The 25,348-nt window shown below is 53.0% G+C and overlaps 1 protein-coding gene across 1 annotated transcript; it reads left to right on the top strand.

The window, feature by feature from the left end:
* LOC148596021 (uncharacterized) lies at positions 1–19,531 on the top strand. The gene is made up of 18 exons (XM_088534423.1): positions 1–7; positions 814–1,089; positions 1,127–1,346; positions 1,944–2,058; positions 2,305–2,478; positions 2,572–2,678; positions 2,896–3,033; positions 3,994–4,126; positions 4,723–4,892; positions 4,975–5,059; positions 12,902–13,054; positions 14,058–14,230; positions 14,376–14,469; positions 15,633–15,745; positions 15,910–16,051; positions 16,617–16,898; positions 17,419–17,682; positions 19,472–19,531. Exons 1-18 carry the CDS (start codon positions 1–3, stop codon positions 19,529–19,531), a joined length of 2,706 nt encoding a protein of 901 aa, XP_088390549.1.
* Positions 19,532–25,348: the final 5,817 nt, after the last annotated feature.

Here is a 25,348-nt window from a genome sequence, read left to right as displayed (position 1 = left end):
ATGGCAGGTAATACTTAACGGCTAACCGCACAGTATCAGCTATATACATGGCTTGTAAGGCAGTGTTGGACAGGAGCAGGTGCCATTAAAGACTTGCAACCTCACTGCAAAAAGAGAGGTGACCTTCCTTATCAGGGATAGTGACATCAGTAACAGAGCCTGTTTTGAGCGTGTTATTGGTATATATGGAGCACAAATAGCACTGTAATCCACAGCCAACTGCACGCTCCTTTGATCAAATACAAGCTTTGCTATTTTTCCTCCCGCTAAGGCATACAGCACACATGCAGAAGTGGAGGGAAAAAATCTTCATTTAATCATCTTATGGAAGTATTCTGCTGCTGCTCAGTAGCATAAGAGCACCTGGGCCCTTCTGGTGAATTTCTTCCTGCCTCGATTCTACAAGTAGTAAAATCCAGACTCTTCATGAAGGGCACATATCAATATACAAACTAACAGCTCCACCCTACTCATGCACTTCAAACATGTAATGGCAATCTATACAATGAGTGTGGCTGGGAATTATATTTTTTTTGCATGGTTCTGCTTTTCTGCTCAGTTCAGTTGAGCAAATACCGTCAACCCGTAAATGGGGATTTTTGTGAAACGAAACATGACTTTCTACTAATGATAGTAACTGGCAGCGTTACTGCAACAAGTAGCAGATTTACAATCACAGGGCACCACTGAAAAAGAGAAAGAAAGTTGCGCGACAACCACACTAACAGCGACGGTGCTCTTTCTTGGGGAGCTGCAGCCCCTCCTCCGTGCGCTGCAGCCCCACGTCTAGGAGCCCTCTGTGGCGCGTGGCAGCGTCACCCCGCGGCGTCACCCCGCCGCCCTGTGACGCCCTCGCCGCGGCTGTTGCGCCTGGCGCCGTCGCCGCGCGGCCTCAGAGCTGCGGCCGCCACTGCCGGAGCGACGGTCGGCGCGTGCCTCGCTGGGAGCCTCGCTGCGTCCCGGCCCTCGGAGCGCGCCTCTGCTCCCGGCGCGGGGGCTCCGAGCCCGCGACCCCCGCTCCCGCAGCCCGCCGGGGCTCAGCCCCGCCGCAGCTGTCCCGGCCGCGGCCCCTGCTCGGGGCTCGGCTCCTCTGCCCCGCCCGAGGCGGGGCCGTCTCTCTGGCCGTGTCCGCGTCCGCGCCGCAGCATGAAGAGGTTCCTGGCGCTCTTCGGCAGGGGGCAGAGGGTGGCGCCGCCCGGCGGCGCTTCCCTGGCCTGCGTGGGCGCTCGCTACGAGCTTCGCGAGGAGGAGCTGAGCGAGCCGCACCGGGCGGCTGCCCGCGGAGACCTGGCTGCGCTGCGGCGGCTGCCGAGACGCGGCCTCGACGGGCGCGACAAGGCGAAGCGGTGAGGGGGGCGGCGCCGGCCGGGGCTTTGCCGGCACTTAGCGAGGGCCTGCCCAGGCGTGGAGGGCGCGTGTGCGCCGGGGGGGGAAGGCCGGGTGGCAGGCCCTGCCCCACCAGCACCGCCCAAGGCTGCTGTGCTGCTCTTGGAAAGCCCGTGTCCCCGGCGCGCGGCACTCTGTTGGCACGCAAGCGGTGCTGGCGCACGCTGGAGGGTCCCTTGGCGGAGGCTGGAGGTGGCCAAGCCAAGCCTTGGTGGTCCTTGCCGGGCAGCGTGGGTGGTGCTGTTGGAGGCAGCGGGCGGTCGCGTGGGCAGAGGGATGGAGGGCAGCCGCTTGCGCCCGGCAGCGTGGGGCTGCGTGGCCAGACTCGTGTGCCTGGGCGCGGGAGCCCCTTTGCAGGGAAGCAGGTGCAGAGCTGCGGGAAGCGGGAACTGTGTGGGGTGGGGGTGGCTGCTGCCGTTGGTGCAGGAAGGAGCGACTCTTTGTAAGCTGGCTTTGTGGCTCCGGACAGCGGTGGCCCTAGGCCCGGGACAGAGGCAGGAGCGGTGGGTGCAGCTCGGCGTGTGTGTGCTTGTTAATGGAATGTGTTGCCTTTGTAGGACACCCCTGCATCTGGCTTGCGCTAATGGGCACTCGGGGATCGTGTCCTATTTAGTAGAGAAGAAGTGCAAGCTCGATGCGCGGGACAGCTACAAGAGATCTCCACTGCTGAAGGTACGTGGAGCACGGGAGAACTGTTGAGGGAGGGCTTCCAAGTTCCACCCCGAGCGCTGCGTCTCTGGGGTGATGCGTGACGTGGGGACAGGTGGAGACTGTGTTGTGATTGGCGCAGAATGGGCCCGCGTTGCCTCCTCTGGGAAAGTCGGGGTTGTTTTCTGAGGTTGGCCGGCTGTGGGAGCACTGAGGGATGGAAACGTAGTTGCTGGAAAGGCTTCCTTTTCTTTGCTGTGTTGCTTGCAGGCAGTGCAGTGCCAGCAAGAAGAATGCGTGGCCATTCTGCTGGCGCATGGTGCCAGGCCTAATGTTGCTGATGTTACCGGCAACACTGCCCTTCACCTGGCTGCCCTTGGTTGTAACACCTCTCTAGCAGGGCAGCTACTGGAGCACAATGCCCTTCTTGAGGCTCAGGATAAGGTAAGCGTAGAACGTGGGTGAGGCTGCTCTTGGAAGGAGAGAGTGGCTTCCCTTGCCTGTTTGGTTCTGACTGGGGGCGGTTTATGCTTGCAGATGGGCTGCACGCCCCTTGCCCTTGCTGTGTCCAGTCGTCATGGCGAGATGGTGGAGTTCCTGCTTCAAAAAGGAGCTAATGTGCACGCTCGAGACCAGTCTGCCAGGTGAAGGGCTTGTCCAAAGAGCGTGTCCGGAGGCCCCCTGCTTTCCCAGTTGTCCTGTGCTTCCATGTAGCTGCCTTTGCTTTGCTTTGCTTTTCCCACAGCTCTGGCTGTGGGAAAGGGGGAAGCAATTGTTGTGGGAGCAAATAGGGCTGAAAAGCATGCGAGTGAAATGTCTGTGTTGGCTCCTAGCTTTCCTCTCCTCTTTCGGGTGTTCTAGGACCCCTTTAATGCGGGCTGCTTCGACTGGGGACAGGAGCATCCTAGAAATTCTTCTTCGCCACGGTGCTGATCTTTCCCAGAAAGATGTTGCTGGGTGGACGGCGGAGGAGTATGCTAGGACTTTTCGACATGCTCGGTAAGTGCTTGAGGTGACCGTTAGAGTTGTTAAGGCGTGTGAATGTCCGTGTTGGCTTATGGGCGCCCTTGTTAAGGTTTACTGATGTGTGGAGACGTCTGTAGAAGCAGGGCAAAAGGGCATGATGTGGTACCTATTGTGTCGAGTGTGAATTGGGACGGGTGTGCTCACATATGTGTAACTAGCCACCGTGTGTCACCTTGCCAGTTGGCTCTGAATAGGCGTAGCGTGGAGAAGCAATGGCTCGGTGTGTCCTAGAAGAGCCGTGTACAAGGATGCCGTTGGTTTTGGTGCCAGTCCTTCCTTTCTTCCTGTCCGTAGTGTTAGTGAAGAGCTGGCAGAGTGCGCGCAGAGAGCGCGTGCAGGCGGCCCAGTAGGCCTGGCAGTACTCAGCTCGCCTACCGAAGCAGGAGCTGCTGCCTTTGCATCGGGTGCCTGTGCTGTGGCCAGCGGAGGTAGGATCCTTGAGCGCGGAGGAACTGATGGGGCTCTGCGTGTGGCGTGCGCGTGTGCATGTGTGTGTGGTGGGAGTAGCTGAGCACTTCATTAGCTTCCTATCCCGTCAGCGCCCTGCAGCGTTTGCTAACTGTCTGCTCCCCAAGCGTATTTGTCCCATGCTAGTATTTTGTTGAGGAAGCTTAGAGGAAATGTAAGGGCAGTGTTGATTTTCTTTGCTAATGTCCTTTGAGGGGAGGGGGTTAGAATCCAGTAGGGCGCGAGATGTCCGGGGTTGTGGCCTGCTTTGTTCCTGCTGTCTTGCGTGACTGTTCCCCTGCAGTGTGGCCTGTAGAAGTGCCTGTGTTAGTTGCTTGTGGGCAGTGTTGACTTCTGAAGGTCTGACATGCTAAGAATTAATCGTGTCAATTAATATTTTCGCAGTGGGAGAGGAGCTTTCCCGCGAATGCTTTGTAAGGTGAGGCTTGAACAACGGCTTTCCGCCAATCCTTTCCCGTGCCTCAGAAGAGGAGAGCCTGGAGAGAGACACGGTCCTTTTTGTCTTCACTTTTCAAGCATTCAAGACATTGATGATGAGGAGAGTGAGGAGAACTCTATTCCTGCCTCCGAATTAGAAAGACGCCGTTTAGCTGCCAAGGTGAAGTGGCCCAAGAGGCAGAATTTCTCTGGAATGAGTGAGTGGTTTGGAGGGCTGAGCTGTGTGGAGTTGAGCGAAAGGGCGTTTGCAGTGCGGTGGCTTTTCTCCTGCAAGGCTGTCTCCTGCCTGGCCCCCCTTCTCCTGCTGTGAGCTATTTCCTCCAAGCCTGGTAGCTGTGACAGGGCGTGCAGCAGCCTGGTGGTCGGGGGCAGAAGAGCACTAGGTGACAAGAGAAATGACCGCATAGTGTTGATGTGCGTGAGATTTCTAGAGAATAAAAGCTGATGAGCTCCTAGATTACCTGTTCCTTTGTCCTGCAGACCTTGCGCTCAGTTTCCAGGAACAAAGGGGTGATAGAGTTCTGACTGATACGGGAGAAAGGCATTTATTGTTCAAAGCGTGCTGAGATGCTTCATCCCCTGTCTCTCCTGTCCTCCTTGTGAGGTTCCTCAAGGGTCCTCAGCAGGGAGCTGCTGTAGTGGGTGTTTTTTCCTCCTGGCACATGCGAATGGCATTCCAGGCTCGCGTGTGACTGATCTCCCACTGCCCGTTTCCGCTCTGATGGTCTCTTTTTATTTTTGCTGTTTCTCCTGCAGAAGAGGTGTTTGGCACTGGGACTGTGCAGTGATTCTGAGGATTCCGAGGATGATGCTGGAAGGCACCCTGCAGTGCTGGAGATGCAGGCAATCCTGCAGGCCTTCCTTGCAGCAGACAAGAGAGAAGTCTCCTGTGCAGTTAGCCAGGGATATGAAGTATTTAGCAAAGGGTGGGTGACCGGTGCAGAAGATGCTTCTTTCTGTTCTTTGCAACTCTTTCTTTTTTTTTTTTTTTTTCCTGACCTCTGTTAGGAAGCATCACCCGAAAAGGATGGAGAGGGAGGTGCCGGTGGTCCTCAGGATAAAGATGCTGCAGGATCAGTGGCTGGTGAGAAAGGTGAGTTAGTAAACATGGATCCCGCTGTGTGTTTGCTCGTTGGGGCTTGCCTGATGGAGGAGAGCAGCAGAGTGAAGGAAGCACTCATGGTGTGCCATTCCTTATTTCCCTTGCAGATGTTTCCTTGGCAGCGGGAGCGAAGCAGGAGGAAGACGGAGACCCCCTCTTGGATTCTGAGGTGCTCTCTGTTGGTTTTTGTTGTTGCAGAGGAGCGGGGGAAAGGGTGTGTGTGCTCCTGCATACCTGAATGTAGGTGAACGTAGGCTCAGACCGTGTCCAGGCTGCACTTCTGAGGGCCTCTATTTCAGAGGAACAGCGTGTCTGTGACACTGGGTACTGCTGTGCGCTGAAACATCCTCCTAAGGGAGGAGTGCAGGCCTTGTAAAAGAAAAGTCAGAACATTTTCCCCTGTCCAAGTACAGAGAAGAGAAGTACGTTGCCAGGTGTCCTTTCCTGTGCAGCGGGTTCTTCTTTCTGTTTCTTCCAACTCTTTTGGCTGGCCTCTTTCAGGAGGAATCACCTGCACGGGATGGGGAGGAAACAGCGGGTGGTCCTCAAGTAGCAAATGCTGCAGCAGCCCTCCCTGATGTTAGAGGTGAGTTCAGAAGCGTTGCGCCCCTGTGCTTGTTTGCTCCTTGTGCTGAGTCAGTGAATGCCAGTGATGACCTGCTGGTGAGATGGGAAAGCCCCTAATTCTGCCCTTGCCAGCAAATGCCAGGGCAGAGGGAACGTCAGCTGAGGGAGATGTTGTGTGGTAGTGCTGGAGTGCAAGGAGCACTGTTTCTTGGTGACTCACTGCGCATGCGAGGATATTTTGTGTAGTGCTTTGAGGGTCCCTCCCTTGCGATGCGAACGGACTGTGGGTGCCAGATGCTGGAGCGCGAGTTTGGGAGAGCAGCTGCCCGCAAGGCTCCGTCCTCCAGGCCTCGGGCATTGCAGAGCCGTGTTTGGATGCTCGCTGCCCCTCTGTTGGGTGTTGGTTGTAGCTGTGTGAACTGTCATGCTGGGCTTGGGCAGCTTGTGCTGCAAAGAAGGCAGGGGAAGGGGTGAGAACACAGTGGTGTGGCTGAGAGTGAGGATGCTCTTGAGTGACGCTGATTTATTTTCTTTTTTTAAAACACTCTAGTAGAAGCATTATCTGTCCCTTGGCTGTGGGTGTTGCGTGATGGAGGAGAGCAGCAGAGTGAGAGAAGCACTCATGGTGTGTTCTTCCTTATTTCCCTTGCAGATGTTCCATCGGCAGCAGGAGCAGAGCTGGAGGAGGACAAGGATTCTCCTTGGGATGCTGAGGTGCTTTCCATGGGGGACACAGTGGTTTTCCTGTGGGGGGGATCCTCTTAGGAGGTTGCTCTGGGTGTGGGCCCAGCACTGAGGAGGCTCTGCTCCTTCTTTGGCTACTCCTGCCATATGTTTGTTCCTGCGAACTAGAGCAGCTTATCTGTGTGCAAGCTGCTCCACGAGGCTTGTGAGGAAGCAGGGTCTGGGAATGTCTCTGTGAGCTCTCATAGTAAGTGGCCCTTGCATGGGATTCATAGTGCAATACTGAAAGGTCCAGATTCTGGCTCTGCAAGTGCTTGCTGCAATTGCTGCTTCTTTGCCAAAGTATCCATTAAAAGGACAGTGTATGGAATCCTGCAGCCAACTAAGAAGGCCGACAGCAATAATGTGGGTTTTGTCTTGGAGCCCTTTTTTTGGGTCAAAAAGTGCAAGGGGGGAAAGAGCAGGAATTGGACTAAGGTTTCTGAAAAGCAGGCAACTGTTGGTTTTCATTGGTACAAAGGAGGAGGGAAAGGGTGTGCGTGCTCCTGCATATGGGAATGCGGGTGAAGGCAGCTGAGGCTGTGCACAGGCTGCACTTGTAAGGGTCTCTTCAGAAGCAGAACAGCACATCCGTGTCATTGGGTACTGCTGTCTACTCAAACATCTTCTCAAGGGAGGAGTTGCAAGCCTCAAAGAAAGGAAGTCATAACATTTTCCCTGTGTGGGTACAGAGAAGTAGCTTGCAAGGTGTCAGTTGCCTGCGTAGGGAGTGCTTCTTTCTGTTCTTTGCAAGTCTTTTGGCTGGCCTCTTTCAGGATGAAGCTCCTGCAAGGGATGGAGAGGAGGCCGCTGATGGTCCTCAGGATACAGATGCTGCAGGAGCCACAGCTTGTGTGCGAGGTGAGTTAAAGCCCCCATTGAAGCCCACGTCTTGTTTGGTGGCTGTGAGCGCCAATGCATGGAAACGGTGACGTGACTGTGAGACGGGACAGCCCCGACTCTGCCCTTGCCAGCAAATGCCAGGGCAGAGGGAATGTCAGCCGAGGGAGACGTTGTGTGGTAGTGCTGGAGTGCAAGGAGCACTGTTTCTTGGTGACTTGCTGCACGTGCGAGGATATTTTGTGTAGTGCTTTGAGGGTCCCTCCTTTGCGATGCGAATGGAGGAGAGCAGCAGAGTGAGAGAAGCACTCATGGTGTGTCCTTCCTTATTTCCCTTGCAGATGTTCCATCGGCAGTAGGAGCAGAGCTGGAGGAGGACAACGATTCTCCTTGGGATTCTGAGGTGCTTTCCATGGGGGCAGAGTAGTTTTCCTGTGGGGGGATCCTCTTAGGAGGTTGCTCTGGGTGTGGGCCCAGCACTGAGGAGGCTCTGCTCCTTCTTTGGCTACTCCTGCCATACGTTTGTTCCTGCGAACTAGAGCAGCTTATCTGTGTGCAAGCTGCTCCACGAGGCTTGTGAGGAAGCAGGGTCTGGGAATGTCTCTGTGAGCTCTCATAGCAAGTGCCCTACTAGAAGTGCATGGTGCGTGCTCCAAGCTTTTTCTTCCTCTGTGTGTGACTATTTCATTAGGATAGTATTGGAGAGCTGGGTGAGGAGCTTGCTGATGCTCCCAAAAAGCAGTCGCTGCCAGAAACCTTGCTGGCAGCTGCCCCACGTTGTCACCAGGACATGGAGGAAGAGCAAGGGCAGCTGCAGAAGGAGTTGGCCAGGGTTAAAGGCAAGGTAGGCAAATGCCATAACAACTGTAATGATGGTAACAGCGCTGCTTTTCCCCCGTAAATGATGAGAAGGACAAGGCAGCATTCTGAGCACAGGTACAAGTGGGATGTGATCAAGTCATTAATTCTATGCTGCCGTAACCCATGAGGGCAGTGGAGCCTTGAGCAGAATGACATGCTCTTCGTGTGCTGTGCTGTGCAGGCACTGTAGTTTGAGACGTGCAGAAAGCGCTCTTTTCCCTTGTCGGTCGGAGCCTGCTGCTTGCAGGAAATCGGGATGGGGACAGGAGAGGCCAGCAGGAAAGAGGGTGAAGCAAAAGGGTTCGGGAGATTTGAGTTGGGAGTCAAAGCAGTCAACTTGTGTGTATGATGCTGACGATGAAGCTGAGTACCATGGGTCCTGGTTTGACAGTTGCAGGAATCGGAAGAGCGGCGTCTTCAGGCTGAGCGGAGTGTTGAGGAGTTGAAGAGAGCCCTGGCAGAGAAGCAAAGCGAAGCAGTGGCCGCTTCCCAGCAAGAACAAGACCGTGCCTCCCTGCTATTCACCATAAGGCTCTTGAGGGAAAAAACTGGACGGTGAGGAAGTGCCAGAGTGAAACAAGGCTTTGCTTTGTGGGCTGGTGTAAAGGCAACAGGATTACCTTGCTGCATCACAGCAACGGAATATGGGCCTTGGAGGGAGGCTTTAGCTTGAGATGTTGTTAGTCCACAGTGTGGAGTGGGTGTGTATGCTCTTTGGGTTCCCATACTGAGCCCTGTGTTTCCTTTGAAGGCTGGAGCTTGAAAAAACGGGGCTGGAGGTGACAGCGCGACAACAGACTGCGAAGATGGAAGCTCTTCAGAAGGAGCTGCACAGCTCTGCCTCTGTAAGCCACTCCTGCCCTTTCCTTTTCACGAGCTCCTGAGCCTACTTGTGTGTGTATGTGGGGCCAGCTAGAGAAGAGATTTTCCTGGGGAGCCCAGGGGAGAGCGTTTGTGGCAGTGTGCAGGCGATCGGCTGCTGGTTCCTTCCGAGGCTTTCTGGTCTTGGGCGTTTTCACGGGGTCCTGTGCTGCATCTTCCTTAAGCCCGTCTGAGGGGAGGCTTTGGCACTGCTGTGCTGCTTGGAATGTGTGCCGCTCTCAGTGAGGAGAAACTGCTTAGGCTCTGCAGAATGACTTTGCTTTGGCACGCTGGTGCGTGCTGTTTTCTGTGAAGTGCTGAAGAGGAGTCCCTGTGGTATCATTTGCAGAACTGTGTGCGATGCTGGCTTGGAATTTGTAGGTGTCCCAGGTTCAGTGATTGAGAGCGGCTGGGAAAGGCGCTTTCATCTGCGGGCTGCGTGAAGCCAGGGATTTTGGTGCCTTCTCTAGCGAGCGAGGGTGCTCTGTGCCGTGCCGTGTCCCTGGAGTTGTTTCTAGTTAGGGCTGGTTTTAGTTTGGTTTACGATGGGGCGGCCTTTGAGTGTCCCATGGAAGGGGAAGCTCCTCTTGCCCGTGTTCATTGCTGCCTCTTCATACTCCGCATGGTTCTGTCTTTCTCCCTGAAGGGAATGGCTCAGGCAATGGTTGCTAACAATTTGGGAGTCTTCTCTGCATATCACAGAAATATTTGCAAGTGATGAGAGAGAGCAGGATCTGTAGTAGAAAATCAATGAGTGCAAGAAGGCATTTCTGTACTAAGCCTAAAGGTTGAGCAAGTAAGACCCAGGAGCCAGCGGGAAGGAGTGAAATATTTAGGGGACAAGGAAAGTTTGAATGAAGATCTTGAAACAGAGCTGAAAGTAAACGAGGGAGCTTTAAGAGAAACTGTTCTGCAATGCAATGCACAGCTGAACGTGAAGGACAGAGTGGTCAGTACTGTCCCCCAACCTGGAGCAGCCAAGGGAAAGCAAAGATAGATGAGGGGCAGAAATTGATTCATTCTGCTCACACTTGGGCTCCGCTCTTCAGGAACTTGAACATCATGAGGCATTGAGAAGCGTTGTTGAGCCAAGATAATTGTAATGACACCAAAAGAATGAAGTGAGGCCCCATGTGAGGCAAATGCTTTTGATTCTGCTTGAGGGCCTGTGCAAGCTGAAGTAAGCAAATCAATGTATGATAAGACAAGAATCTGTGAAGGAAAGATTGGCTCAGCTCAGCTCCTTTTGCTCAGCTCTTTTTATTTGTTGCACAAGTAGAAGATGTGCAGAACAAGGCAGGTCATCGCAGAGGAAGTAGTGAGGGCTGCCCAGGAGAGTATTAATGATCTTGTCAAGAAACTCAGCGCTGACCCTGAAAAGCAAGCCTACCTGAAGGAGGGGAGAGACAAGGGATCTCATGCCAAATGTCCTGACTTAAGAGAAGGAGCCTTTCCATATGAGACTGAAAAAGTAGAAAAAGAGCACAAGAGACCTCTCTTTTTTGTAAAGGAGTATAAAGAACAAGTAAAGATTTGTCAGTTCTTGAAATAATTGTACTTTTCTGAAGGCCCCAGGTATACGCTGCATGCGTGGGAATGCACCGTGCAGGGTTTGGTCTGCTTTGTGGTGTTTCTCTTGCAATTTTGGAGGGTTTTGGCAAAGAGGAGGAAAGGCTGCAATGCGAGCAGAGATCAGAGGATGATAGCCCAGTCTAAACTGTGGTTTAAAACTATTCAGGATTTTTCTTTTCATTTCTTCCACCTAATCCTTTTGGTGTCACAGCGGGCGAGTCATTTTATTTGATGTCCATCTGTTGCACTGGTGACACAAAGGAGTGTTTCAAAAGCAGGAAGCACCCAGTGTGCAAGAGCTGAGAAGAGGAGAGGCAGGGAAGTGAAGTGATTGGGGAAGGAGGGGAGAGTATGCTGAGGAAAACTGCTGCTAAGGAGGCCTGAGGGGAGGAGCGGGATCAAGCTGACTGTAGCTGAGTGGAGAGAGGCAAAGGAAGGGAAGGAGAAGAGCTGACAAGAGACTGTGGACAGAGTGCCAAGCAAAGGCCAAAGAGGGTTCTTTGGTCTTCTGATGAGAAAGGCTCAATTCTCCATAAGTTGGTATGGAAAGTGAAGAGCATCAGTATTGTGCAGGTGTTTGTTAATCTCTGTGTGTGTGGAGGGCTCTAAGGGGGCTGCAGTTGCTCAGGAAGCTGATTTTGCTCACAGTCCTGAGCTTTGTCTTCCCCCTCTCCTGGTGCGGTCCTATTTCTTCCTCTGAGGCTTGGCAAAAGATGACCCAAGCGAGAGAATGACTGCTTGGCAAATCAGTCCAAGTATCTGCCTACAAATGGACACGGTGCCCAAGTATGCACTGTGCTGCTCTGCAGAGTGTCATAGTAGTCATTTGGGGAGCTACTTCTAGGGACAGTTGTATAATGTAGCAGGAAAAAGCAAACGCACAGTGCATGGTGCACGGCTTTTCTTGCGATGCGTGTAATTATTTCATCAGGGCAGGGTCAGAGAGCTGGAGCAGGAGCTTGCCGATGCCCGCAGAAAGCAGGCGCTGTGCCAAGCCTCGCTGGAAGCTGCCACACATGCTCGCCGGGAGCTGCAAGAAGAGAAAATGCAGTTGCAAAAGGAGTTGGACAGGGTTAAAGGCAAGGTAGGCAAAGGCTGTGACTACCCCGAGGACCCTGACAACCCGGTTTTCCCCTGTAACCAAGGAAAAAGCACAGGGCACTATTCTGAGAACAGGTGCCAGGGGGACGTGAGCAAGTCAGTCCATAAACCCTGTTGTAACCTGTGAGGTCGGTGAAAGCTTGAACCTAATGACCTGCGCCGCTTCCTGTGGTGTGTGGGGTCCTGTAGTTTGGGACCTGCAGAACCTGCTGTTTTCCCTTGCCAGTGGGCGCTGATATGGTGGTAGTTCTTAAGGCTGCTCCTAGGAAACCAAGATGGGGATGGGAGAGGCCAGTATGAAAGAGGACAAAGCAACAGGGCTTTTCAGAGGTGACCTGCGAGTGCAAGCAGGTGGCTTGACTGTATGAAGAGGAAGCTGAGTAGCGTGGGTCCTGGTTTGACAGTTGCAGGAGTTGGAAGAGCAACTTCTCCAATCTGAGCAAAGTGTTCAGGATTTGAAGAGAGCCCTGTCAGAAAAGCAGAGGGAAGCATTGGCTCTTTCTCAGCAACTGCAAGAATGTGAGAAGGCCCGCTTGGAAATGGAGAGCCTAAAACTGCTGGAAGAAAAAGTGGAAAGGTAAGGAGTTGCCACAGTGAAGCCAGGCTGTGCTTTGTGGGATGGTGTAAAGGCAAGGGTGTAAAGGGTTAGCTTGCTGCTTGGCAGCTAGCAAATATGGGATTTGGAGGGAGGTTTTTGCTTGAGATGTTGTTAATCCACAGTTTGGAGTGGGTATCTGTGCTCTGTTGGGTTCCCATACTGAGACCTATGTTTCCTTTGAAGGCTCGAACTTGAGAATGGGAGGCTGGAAGGCAGAGCTCAACAACAGACAGCTAAATTCGAAGCTCTTCAGAAAGAGCTGCACAAGCTGCACAGCTCTGCCTCTGTAAGCTGCTCCTAACCTTTCATTTTCACAGGATCTGATATGAAGCCCTGGCTTTGTGGATCACAGTCGTGTGTGCAGTCAAATAACACCACGTGCATCTGAGCAGAGTGCTGGCATTTTCTTAAACATAGATGCACGTGGGTGCCTGCAGTCTGTGTTTATGTGCTGTTCCAAGAAGAACAGTACTTGGCCATTTTTAACTCATAGGAAGCCACGGGCTAAAAGAAGAGATGGCAAAGCTTAACTGTTCCCAGCGGACAGAGAGCAGGCCTGAGCTGTGCAGAGGCGCACTGGTGTGGCCAAAATACGTTATGTTTAGGTTCCCTCTGAAGCCTGAAGCAGCTCTGTAATGTAAGAGCAAAGAAGGGAAAGTGGAATCTGTGGTCCAAGCCTTTTCTTCCTGTGCATGTAACTATGTCCACAGGCCACGGCCAGACAGCTGGAGCAGGAGCTTGCTGAGGCTCGTAGAAAGCAGCTGATGTCAGAAGCCTCTCTGGAAGCTGCCACCCGTGTTTGCAAGGACCTGGAGGAAGAGAAAGGGCAGTTGCTAAAAGAGTTGGACAGGCTTAAAGGCAAGGTAGGCAAAAAGAGTAACTACTTTAATGAGCCTGACAAGGTTGTTTTTCCCCTGCAAATGATGAACAAGCAGAGGGCAGTATTCTGAGAAGAGGTGCCAGGGGCACGTGAGCAAGTCAGTCACTACAGCCTGTCGTAACCCGTGAAGGCAGTGGAAGTTTGGACCAAATGACCTGCTCTTCCTCCTCCACCGGGCAGGGTGCTGCAGTGTGAAAGCTGCAGAAAGCAGCATCCCTCCTTGCTAGATGGGGGTCTGCATTGTCCACGTGAAGCAGCATCTCAGGCAGGTGTTCTGAATGGTCGCGCAGGCTGAGCCTGCACTGGGCCTCACGTCCACACGGGAGATCGAAGGGCCTCAAAGTGACTGACTTGCCTGGTGTAATAGCCCCGGTGCCTAAGGTTGGCAGGGTCTTTGCTGTGCGCTTCCTGTGTCCTCCCTTGGACAAAGGGGAGTGTAGTTCCTTGGAAAGGCCCTGACCAATCTGTGGCACGTACGGGTGTTCTTGCCTTTGTTTAGGCAAAGGAGGGTGTCCACTCCCGGAGAAACGGTGGAGATCCTGGCTTCTTGGCTTGGGGCCTTTTTGCATTCTCTGCCCTTTTCCTTCCCAAGAAGGAAGGAACCTGCATTCTGCTCTGAAGTTTTGGGCCACTTGCTCTGTTTAGGGACTGTCTCTGCACCATTTGTGTAAGAATAAGGTAGAGGTGCCTGCACAGTGTTGGAATTGCAGCCTCCCCATTTGGCCATGGGTGGACTTTGCAACTAATGCTTCCCACGGAGGAGTGACCGCCCGGACGCCAGGAGCGTCACAAGTGCCAGAAGGAAGAGGATTGGTGTTGGGGCGGTTTTGGGGACTGCTTGTAGGAAGACAAGATGGGGATGGAAGAAAGAGGCTAGTAGGAAAGAGAGCAAAACAAGAGGATTTGGGAGAGATGAGTTGGGAGTCAAAGCACTTGACTTGTCTGTATGCAAACGCAGCTGAGTACCGTGGGGGCTGGTTTGACAGTTGCAGGAGTCGGAAGAGCAGCGTCTTCAGACTGCGCGTTGCGTTGAGGAGTTGCAGGCGGCCCTGTCAGAAAAGCAGAGGGAAGCAATGTCTTCTTCGAAGCAACTGCAAGACCTTGTGGAAGCCTCCTTGGAAAGAGTTAGCCTAAAGCACCTGGAAGAACGAGTGGGGCGGTAAGGAAGTGGCACGGTGAAGCAAGGCTTTGCCTTCCGGGGTGGTGTAAAAGCAAGAGGAAGAGCTGGCTGCATCGCAGCAAGCCCATCCAGAATTTGGAGGGCCGTTACTTCACAGTGCTGTCTCCCTGTGTTTCCTTTCAAGGCTTGAGCTTGAAAACGTGAGGCTGGAAGGCAGAAGTGACCAACACACGGCTCGAATTGAAGCCCTGCAGGAAGAACTGCACAGCTCTGCCACTGTAGGCTACTCCTAAGCTTTCTTCTTCCTGAGCTCCTGAGCCTAGCTGTGTGTGTATGTGGGGACTTTGTGGGAAGAGATTTTCCTGGGGAGCCCAGGGGAACATCATTTCCGACAGTCCACAGGGGATCAGCTCTAGTTTGTCCCTTTCCAAGGCCTTCTGGTGTTGAGAGTTTCCCTGGCTACTGTGCAGCCTTAGCACTGTGCGAGGAGAGGCTTTGACACTCATGTGCTGCTTTGAGCGTCTGCTGCTTTTTAGCAGGGCTGGTGCTTAAGCCCTCAGGCAGTAGCGCTTGTTGCTGTCCTAAGAGCGAGTTAGCTCGTGGAATCGCTTTGGTGCCAAGCAAAGCCCAAAGCGGCATCCTCAGGCTGTGACAAGGGAGACTTCATTGCCAAAGCTCTGACACCTTTCCTGTTTACTGACTGTGGATTACTTGGCTCGAAGGTGTCATTCCATAAAGTAACTCCGAAAACTGCCGAAGGCCAAGGTGCAGCTGCTAAAGCAATGTCACAGGCCTAGGCAGTGTTGTGTGCTTGGGCCGAGTTAGGAGACAAGTCCTTAATGAAGGAGAACTGCTCCAGGGCTCAAACTGGGGGTAGATTGTAAAGGAGTAGTGAGATGGAGAAATGTTGGTGGCATTTCCCTTTGCTAATACCCCTTGAATGAGGTGCGAGCATGAGTCCGGAAAGCATCAGTGTGGCTTTTTTGTTCCATAGGTTCATAAGAGCCTGGAAGATCTGCTCTCTGCCTTACGGACAAGGCACGTGCCTTTGAAAGAAGACAAATATCAGCAGGTACATCAAGAGTTGCTTGACTTCCCTCTTCCAGTCGATGATTTCTGCTGCCTACTGATTGCGGCTGATTCCCCTGAAGCTTTAAGTTAAGCTCTGCTGTCCACTGATGTGGATAGCTAAGTACCACCTGCTGGTGCCAGGGGGACAGAGGAAGCTGTTTCTCAGGCTCTTTTGCACCTTTCTCCCCAGAGCCCCTCGTAGCAGGTGGCCTTCAGTTTTGAGGGGTGCAGGGCAGGGCAATTGTGGCTGCCCCTAGGCTAGCATAGAGAGACATCCTGCAAGTTCTTTGTGAGGAACACCCTGTGCAGCTGGTGCTTACGCATGGCGTTACTGAGCTGTGTATGCCCTTTCTCCTTCCTGTGTGGAAAGTGTGAGAGTGAAGAAAAGGCAGAGAAGGAGGAGGCAGAGAAGAAACAAGCAGCAGAAGCCCAGCTGGAGGAAGCAGTGAAGAAAAGCATGGAACTGCAGAAAGAATGCAGCAGGTATGGCTTTTTAGCATTTAGCATTTTATCGGTTAAGCTGGGAGTCAAGGTTGCTTTAATTGACGCTGAGACAATGGTTTGTGAGCAACTTCAAGGGGAATGCTTTCTTTTTTTTTTTTTTTTTCCTATGGCTTTTCTAAGTCACTCCCTAAATGGCTGTGCAGGTCCAAGAGGCTTCTGGAGAAAGCTCTGAAGAAACTAAGGACCTACGAGAGGCGCGAGAGCGAGTCCCAGTTGAATTTACAGGAGAAACTGAAGGACGCACCTTCTGGAGGGGGCAGCGAAGAGGCCCTATTAAGAACAAAGGTGAGCTGTGGTCTGCTTGTTTCTGTGTGTTTGTTCTGGAAAGTTCTTGGAAAGAATCTGCCACGTTGATCCAGAGCGAATAGGGCTTCTTCCTCCACGGCTTAGAAAGCTGCTTTCTGGAGCGGTGTTGACGAAGTCAGGCAGTGCTGCCTGTGAGGCAAGCCTGGAAGACCGCTGGCAGCCCCGCTGCATGCAGAACACCCCGCATGATGTATGTTCCTGAGGAAAGGAGAAGGAGGATATGTGGATATGTGATCTCCTGGGAATGTATGAGTCACTCCCTGAAGAAGAACCCTGGTGCTTTGGAACCTGTCCTCAGGGGTGCAAAACTCCTAGCCATTATTGGCTAGGGGACTGCTGGAGTTAACCTGAGAAGGGTGGGAAACTTGAGGTGGTCTTCTGAGACACCTTTAAAAGAGGTGGTTCTTTTAGCAGAGGAGCATGGCTTTCACTTGGTTTTAAAACTGAGTGAGCTGGTGACAAACAGTCTCAGCGCCCAGCCTGCCTGGTTTGCAAAGGACTGCGTATGCTTAAGCCTCTCTGCCTGTCCCTTGGCTGTGTGCAGGTGCATGAACTTTGCAACCGGCTCTCTGCAGAGCAGAGAAACTCGAGGCAGCTCAAGAAAGCAAACGAAGGTTTGCGAGAAGAGCTGACTTGCATGCATGGGAGCCAGGCAAAGCTGCGGAAGAAGAAGCGGCAGCTGGAAGAAGAGGTGGCTGCCCTCAGGTGCCATGTAGAGACCAGCGCGCCAGATCTCAGCCACATCAAAGACTATAAAAGAGGGATTGAAGAAAAGGCCGAGCGAGAACTAAGGCAAAAACTACGGGAAGTCAATCTCTTTCTGCAGGTAACGTACTTGGCAATGGCATGCTCAGTCCATTTGTGCCTTGTCCTTCATCTCTTCTGTACTGCTGTCCTTCTTCAGTGTTTCCTGCTTGTGCTGGTCAGGGCTGTGGGCTCATGGGCTCCTTATATCTGGAGGAGTCTGTTGAAGGCCATGAGCTTGTGGAATGCTTGTCCTCAGCCATTTTGTGCATCATCATCTTTACGCACATTAGTCCCTGGAAAATCAGGGAACTGCATTAAGAGAAGGGGCTAGTGTCTTGGTGAGAGAGAGGTGACTTCTTAGTCCGAGCTTTGATTGGAAACCAAAATACATAAAAGGTTGTGCTAAGAGCAGGTTTCCATCTGTGAACAGAAAGCGCTGTGTAACGTGGTGCTTCTGGCTTTGGCCGTGGATTCTTGAGGGCAGTGAGGAGGCGCCTGAGTAAGGCTGTGCTCTTCCAAGGGGGTGTGTGGAAACTGTCGTCGGGTGTCGGGGGAAAGTTCTTCTTCCCCGGAGGCTGAAATCACACAATCTGCTTCAGACACAGGCAGCCACCCAGGAGCAGGTGGAACAAAGAAGAGCCACTGCTGAAGCTTCCCTGGTAGGGCAACTACAGCAGAAAATCAGGGATTTGGAAAATGAACTGGCTCTCAGCAGACGCCTGCAGCAAGGCAGAGTTATTGGAGGCCTTGCGGAAGCCGCTGCTGCCTACCCTCCTGAGCTGGACAGGAGCCACTCTTTGATGGTGAGCGCAGCGGGCAATGCTTCCTGTGTGGGAGAGCGACTGGAAGCTCGGATGGCTGAGGTAAGGCATTGGACATGCATGATGTGCTTGAATGAGCTGCCCACAGAGTATGAATGAGAAGGGTTCAGCTTTTAAGGGGAAAAGGAGCATGCATTCATGCCTAGTTCCAGGACACCCAGTCTGCTAGTGCGGACAGCATTGGTGACCCTCACAATTGGGCGAGCACAGTCCCCTGGATCACCCTGAGAGAATCTGTGAGGCAATGCTCAGAGCCTGCTGCAAGCTCAGCAATAGCTCTGGTCCGAGTGTGCCCCAGCCTTTGCAGTGTGTGTGGAGAGCACGTTCCTCACGGAATGGTGAGGTTTGGGGCCCGCGTGGCAAGAGTTGGAGAAGGGGGCGAATAATTCTTCACTGAATGCCATGATCCATTCCCTGCTTTGCACAGAGTGGAGGCAAGGGCAAGCTGTGCTCTTCACTGCTTTTTAATCCAGGGAAGGATTCAGGCAGCTCTAATTGTGACTCAGTGCTGTGGTGCCCGCAACGTAGCAGGGTCCTATTGAAAGGAGATGCCTGCAGACTGTAGCTGTGGCCATGCCTGTAGTGTTCTGAAGCCGAGCTCCTCGGCTTTGGGCATTGTCTTGTGGGGTCTCAGAGGGGTGATCCAGATGACTGTCCTCGGGCACCCCTGTGCCTAAACAGTAAGTCGGCAGCGCTGCCATGAAAAAGGGTTGTCTAAAATGTGGCTGCTGCAGGGAAAGGCAGCTCGTTCTGGCCTGAATCCTTTGCTACTGACTAAATTAAAGAGAGTTTTGGTTTGTAATGAGAAAAAAAAGCAGGCATCCCAAGTCAGATTACTCGCTGTAAACAGTGTAAATATGCTGCTTGTGGCTTTGGGACTAGCGCTCTGGCCATGTGTGGTTATATCCCCTTGCATTTGCACGGATGGGCACAAGTGCCTTGGGTTGAATGTGTCTGCATTGTGAGCAGAGGTGCCTGTCTACTGGGATTAATGGGGTTGGTTCCTCTGGTTTGGGACCTCCTCCCTTTTCCTCCTGTAGCACTAACAGAAGGCCTTTTGTTCCCCCTCCCGCGCGCGGCTTCCTCAGAAGTGGCTTTCTGGAGTGGGGACTGCCAAGAGTGGATATCTCGAGAGAAAGGAAGTCTGGGGAAACGTGCCCTCCAGATCTTGGCGGAGTGGTGTGTAGATGGCATTCAGCTGCATTCAAGTGAAGGTGTTCTCGTCCAATACTCTATTTAATAAAGCTTGTAGCCTGGGACATCTCTGTTTTATTCTCGTCCCCTTCCTGACTTGGCCTGCCCTGCGCACGTACCTGTTCCCTCTTCCTCCCACTGCTTGTCCCTCTTACAGAATAGGAGCGGCGGGATTGCTGCCAAGGGGGGACCACTGGTCGGAGTCTGGCCGCTTGCTGGCAGCGTGCAGCCTGTGTCCTTTTCCTCAGTGGAAGTTGAAAGCTCCGCTGGGTTTTTTAGACAGGGGCCTGGAGTTGGCTGCTCTGTTTGCCTCCTGCTGCCTTTTAGGACAAGGCTTCCCATGGCCTGGGCAGGAGGGAGGAGGAGAGCTGCTGCTAGCCATGCAAGGTTGCAAGGCCCCTGGGTCTGGAAGGGTATTTGCTTTGTGTGGAGTCTGTGAAGGCGAAAGGGCTGAAGAAATGTCTGTGCCCTGCAGCCTTCTTGGCAAGACTGACCTTCTGTTCAGTGATGGGCACTTGCTTTTCTCTCTGCAAAGCAAAAGCAAGTGGAGAAAGTCTGTCACTTCAGCTTGTGGTGCCCTTTGGTAGTCGGGCATGAACCCTTTGCATATGGCCCCCAGCGTGTTTTGATCCTGCAGAACATGAGTGAGAGCGAGGAGAAAAGCAGGACTGCAATTCAGCACTTGCATCTGGCCTAAGAGGAGCTGTTAATGGTTACAGTGCGGGGAGAGAGCAGTCCCCTTGGCTCCTGCCCTTCAGAGTGCTCCTGCACTGCCAGGGGGAGGCCGCTCGCAAAGATGGAGGGCAGGTGCTGCCAATGGCGGGAGGCTCCTGAGGCCTGGCCAACAGCAGCTGTCCCCCTTGCCTAGAAGCGGGCAAGAAGGACGATCATGGAGTCGCAAACGGGTCGGCAGCAGCTCGAGGCCTGGCAAGCTGATGGAGCACAGCCTCCCAGAAGCCCTTTCCAAAGATGAGAAGGAACAAGAAAGTGTGTGGGGGTAGTCGGCAGGGATTCCCAAAGTGGGAAGCAAAACCCTGCTGTAAGATCACAAAGGCCTTTGCAAGAATCTCAGTTTACCTGATCTAAGGGTGGCTGGTCTTAATGCACTTGATAAGGAGAGGTTTGCTGAGTGACAACAGTACCACAAACTCCCAAGGATGTTCAAAGGCAGAAGAAGATGTAGTAACGTCTGTGCTAATGTGTTATGAAAGCAAGCATGTTGGCTGCTTACCAGGCCATTTAAGGACTATGCAATACCAGAGGACATCACCTGTGCACATGTACGTATGTAAATCACTCATATGTTTATTTATTAATCTATATATGATAACTTGGTGTTGGCTTTGTTTTGCTTGGTGCTGTTTTGATTTTAAACACCTGGTGTACGTAAATAGCTCCAAAACGTCTCAGTCTTCATAAAAATAAGCTAGTTTGAACTTTAAGAAGAAAGCTGGCCATCTGTATGCGAGGGCTGTGGAAGATGCATTTAGCAGCGGAAACCTTCAGAGCACTTCCCAGGGAACATTCACGGCTCTCTCCACAAGAGATCCCCACCACACAAGCCTGCTCCATCCTCCTCTTCATGTGCCTTTGAAATGTAGCTGGAGCAAGCACGCAGTACAAGCACTATCCACAGCAGCAGCCTAGGTGTATATAATACATTTAAAGCTTTCTGCCTCCTGACTTCTTTGCTAGAGTGTTCTACTGCTCTCCAGCAGAAGGCTTCTGGGCAGCGCTTTGTGATTAGCGCTCTGGACTTGCAGTGCTTGATGGCACATCCACCGTGAGGACGCAGCAAATCTTGATGGGAGATGACTGGCATTTAGGAGACACCTGTAGCCTTAAGCTAAGACCAGGAACAATGTGGAGATGACAGCCTCCTGGTTGCTTCCTGTAATTCAACAGATCATAGAATCATGGAATGCTTAGGGTTGGAAGAGACCTCTAGAGATCATCTAGTCCAACCCCCCTGCATACGCAGGGTCACCTAGAGCATGTGGCACAGGACTGCATCCAAGCGGGTTTTGAAGATCTCCAGAGAAGGAGACTCCACAACCTCTCTGGGCAGCCTGTTCCAGTGCTCTGTCCACCTCACTGTTAAGAAATTTTTCCTTAAGTTCCTGTGGAACTTTTGGTGCTTCAGTTTGCGGCCATTACCTCTAGTCCTATCAGTGGCCACCACTGAAAAGAGACCAGCACCATCCTCTGCACTCCCTCCCTTAAGGTAGTTATAGACACTGATTAGATCCCCTCTCAGCCTTCTCTTCTCCAGGCTGAACAGGCCCAGCTCCCTCAGCCTCTCCTCGTAGGGCAGATGTTCCAGGCCCCTGATCATCCTTGTGGCCCTGCGCTGGACTCTCTCCAGCAGCTCTACATCCCTCTTGTACTGTGGAGCCCAGAACTGGACACAATACTCCAGATGCGGCCTCACCAGGGCTGAGTAGAGGGGCAGGATCACCTCCCTCGATCTGCTGGAGACGCTCTTCTTAATGCCCCCCAGGATCCCATTGGCCTTCTTGGCCACGAGGGCACACTGCGGCCTCATGGTCAACTTGTCATCCACCATGACACCCAGGTCTTTCTCCGCAGAGCTGCTCGCCAGAAGGTTGGTCCCCAGCCTATACTGGTGTCTAGGGTTATTCCTCCCCAGGTGCAGAACCTTGCACTTGGCCTTGTTGAATTTCATGAGGTTTTTCACTGCCCAGTTGTCCAGTCTGTCCAGGTCCCTCTGGATGGCAGCGCAGCCCTCTGGGGTATCGGCTACTCCTCCCAGTTTCGTGTCATCAGCAAACTTGCTGAGGGAGCACTCTGTGCCTTCATCCAGGTCATTGATGAATAAATTGAACAGGACTGGACCAAGGACTGGTCCCCTGGGGGACCCTGCTAGCTACAGGTCTCCAACTAGACTCTGCACCACTGATCACCACTCTCTGGGCCCTGCCATCCAGCCAGTTCCTAATCCATCTCACTGTCCACTCATCTATCCCACACTTCTGGAGCTTGCCCAGGAGGATATTGTGAGGGACGGTGTCAAAAGCCTTGGTGAAGTCGAGATAGACGACATCCACCGCTCTCTCCTCGTCTATCCAGCCGGTCATTTCATCATAGAAGGCTATCAGGTTAGTCAAGCAAGATTTCCCCTTGGTGAATCCATGCTGACTACTCTTGAGCACCTTCTTGTCCTCCATGTGCCTGGAGACAACGGCCGGTATGAGCCGTTCCATCACTTTTCTGGGGATGGAGGTGAGGCTCACTGGCCTGTAGTTGCCTGGGTCCTCCTTCTTGCCTTTTTTGAAGACTGGCGTGACATTGGCCTTCCAGTCTTCCAGCACCTCCCCTGTTCTCCAGGATCTTTCAAAGATGATGGAGAGCGGCTTAGATATGACCTCTGCCAGCTCACGCAGCACTCTGAGGTGCATCCCATCAGGACCCATGGATTTGTGGGTATCGAGGTTCCTTAGGTGCTCTCTGACCCAATCTTCCTCTACCCAGGGTAGGTCTTCCTCTCCACCAGCTTCTTCTCTTGTCCCTAGGGCCTGGGGCTCTAATGGGCTGCCCTTGGTAAACACCGAAGCAAAGAAGGCATTCAGCAACTCTGCTTTTTCTGTGTTATTTGTAACCAGGGTGCCCATCCCGTCTGCCAGCGGACCCACGTTTTCCCTGATTTTCCTTTTGCTGTTAATGTATTTAAAGAAATTTTTCTTGTTATTTTTACCATCCCTTGCCAGATTGCGTTCCAACCGTGCCTTAGCTTTCCTTGCTGCATCTCTGCATTCCCTGACCAAGTTCCTGTATTTCTCCCAGGGGACCTGTCCTTTTTTCCACATTCTGTATACCGCTGCCTTCTGCTTGAGCATTGCCACAAGCTCCCTGCTCCTCCACACAGGTCTCCTGCCCCCTCTGCCTGCCTTCCTACACACAGGGATGCACTGTTGCTGGGCGTGGAGGAAATGCCGCTTGAAAACTAACCAGCTCTCTTGGGCCCCCCTGCCTGCTAGAGCTCTAGCCTATGGCATTCTACCGAGGAGGTCTCTGAAGAGGCTAAAGTTGGCCCTCCTGAAGTCCATGATTGCAAGGCTGCTTACAGCCCTGCCTCCTCCTCATTGAATCCTGAACTCCACCAACTCATGGTCACTGCAGCCGAGGCTACCCCCCACCTTAACATCTCCTACTAGGCCCTCCCTATTTGATAGCACGAGGTCCAGTAGCCCACCTCTCCTCGTCGACTCCTCCACAACCTGTGTCAAAAAGTTATCGTCGACGCGCTGCAGGAACCTCCAGGACTGCTTGTGCCTGGCTGTGTTGTCCTTCCAGTTGATGTCGGGGTAGTTGAAGTCCCCCATGAGAACCAGGGCCTGTGACCGTGAGGCAATATCCAGCTGCCTACAGAAGGCCTCATCAACCTCCTCGTCTTGGTCAGGTGGCCTGTAGCAGACACCCACCACAGTGTCTCCCACATTAGCCTGCCCTCTAATCCTTACCCACAAACTCTCAACTCGCTCATCCTCCACTCCCAGGTTGAGCTCCATGCATTCCAGTTGCTCTCTCACATAAAGAGCAACTCCACCACCTCGCCTTCCCAGCCTGTCCTTCCTAAAGAGCACATAGCCTTCCATGGCAGCGCTCCAGTCGTGCGAGCTATCCCACCACGTCTCTGTGATACCAGTAAGATCATGACGCTGGGACCGCACACACATCTCCAGTTCATCCTGCTTATTCCCCTTGCTTCGCGCATTGGTGTACAGGCTTTTCAGGGAAGCAACAGAGGCCACAGGTTTCCCAGGAGGGGTGAAAGAGGACCCTCCGTGATCATTTCCTATCCTCACTTCCCCACTAGCATACTCCCACTGGACGCCATCTGACCTAGGCTGCGCGGTACTGCTTGCCATGTCTGTGTGACACTCCCCTTCCCCCTTCTTGCCTAGTTTAAAGCCCTCCTAACCAGGTTGGCCAGCCTTTTGGCAAAGAGACGTGTGCCCCTCTTGCTGAGATGGGTCCCATCATTCCCCACTAGCTGGTGGTCATCAAACAGAGTCCCATGGTCACAGAAGCCAAAACCCTGTTGCCAAGCCCAGCGGCGCAGCCAGTTGTTAAGATGCTATATCCAACTTCTCCTCCTTGAATCCATTCCCCTCATTGACAGAATAGAGGAGAACACTACCTGGGCACCCGTACCTTTGATGGCCATCCCTAGGGCTCTGAAGTCCTGCTTGATATCCCTCATTTTCCCCATGGCATCATTAGCGCCCACATGAAACAATACTAGAGGATAATAGTCTGACTCCTGAACAATCCTTGGGAGCCTTTCTGTAACATCCTTTATTTTGGCCCCTGGCAAGCAGCAGACCTCTCTGGATGAGGGGTCCGGTCTACATATCGGTGCCTCCGTGCCCTGTAGCGTGGAGTCACCCACGACGATCACCCGCCGCTTCTTCCGGGTGCTCCTTTTCTCTTTAGGGGGAGCAGCCTTGCAGCATGGACCAGACTGCCTCTCTGGAGAGAGCCCCCTAGATGGGCCTTGGTTCAAGGCCTCCTCTATCTGATCCACAAGTTCCAGGGCCTCGTACCTGTTGAATGTGGTTACAGGTGGAGGTGAGGTGGGCCGTGGAGGGGATCTTCTGCCACCTCGAGTGGGGACCCGTTTCCATTGTTGATTGTCCCTGGATACTGTTAATTCTGCCCCCTCTGCCCTAGGGCAAGAGGGCACTGGATTTTCTGACGGAACCGGGGGGTTCTCAGGGTGGCTTTCCTGGGAAGACTGCAGGATGCAGCTCCACCAGTCTATTTCTCTTTCGCATTCCCTGATGGCCCTCAGCCGTTCTACCTCCTCCTTTAGCTCCGCCACCAGGCCGAGCAGGTCATCCACCTGCTCACACCTAAGGCAGACGGTGTTTTCGCCACTCCCTGGTAACGTGGAGAGGCTCAGACATTCCCCGCAGCCAGAAACCTGGACCGCTGCATGTTTCTGTGGCGGTTCCGTCTGGGTCGCCACAGTCTTCCTGGTGGAAGCTCTCTGCCGAGTGGAGACCATGGCTTTACCTGACCTCCCGCGCCAGATATTTGGACATCTGTCAGGGTTTGGCTCCAAAAATCTGGGAATGCTCAATGACTGTGTGAACAGTACACTCACACTGCTAGCTGCCCTTCAAAGTTAAAGAGCTAATTAGGAGTTAAAGAATGCGGTACGCAGGATGTCCCAGCAATGTGTGCAAGTTACAATGTGTGCGTTGACAAGCTACAAAAAAAAAAGTCCCGATTAGAAGAATCCCATTCATTTGGAACAGTAATGTACGTTGCAATTCAAGGATGGTTTCCAAGTAAGTGAGAAGTCAGTGCTTATCTGGTGGCCACTTCCGTTACATCCCCAAGAGAAAGATCTCTATCCCCCATACCAGAGAAGCCCCCTCTTCCACTGAGGGGGAACGAGGCTGCTCACGCTGGAGTCCTCATTTAGGAACTTGAGGTACAGGCTTCGAGTTCCATTGCACAGATCCCGGTTTCTGTCTGTATCACT

Source organism: Tinamus guttatus, unplaced genomic scaffold, assembly GCF_059628265.1.
Source record: "Tinamus guttatus ecotype Peru unplaced genomic scaffold, ASM5962826v1 Tinamus_guttatus_pri_ptg000035l, whole genome shotgun sequence".
Taxonomy (NCBI): domain Eukaryota; kingdom Metazoa; phylum Chordata; class Aves; order Tinamiformes; family Tinamidae; genus Tinamus; species Tinamus guttatus.
The sequence above is the reverse complement of the archived record's forward strand: the minus strand, read 5'-3'. Positions and strand labels throughout refer to the sequence as shown.

What these genes read in the sequence shown, in the direction of transcription:
- LOC148596021 (XM_088534423.1), top strand. An exon ending in CCTGCTCGGGGCTCGGCTCC is followed by an intron (nt 1,090 to 1,126) that starts TCTGCCCCGCCC and finishes CTCTCTGGCCGT; the next exon opens with GTCCGCGTCCGCGCCGCAGC. An exon ending in AAGTCAATCTCTTTCTGCAG is followed by an intron (nt 16,899 to 17,418) that starts GTAACGTACTTG and finishes AATCTGCTTCAG; the next exon opens with ACACAGGCAGCCACCCAGGA.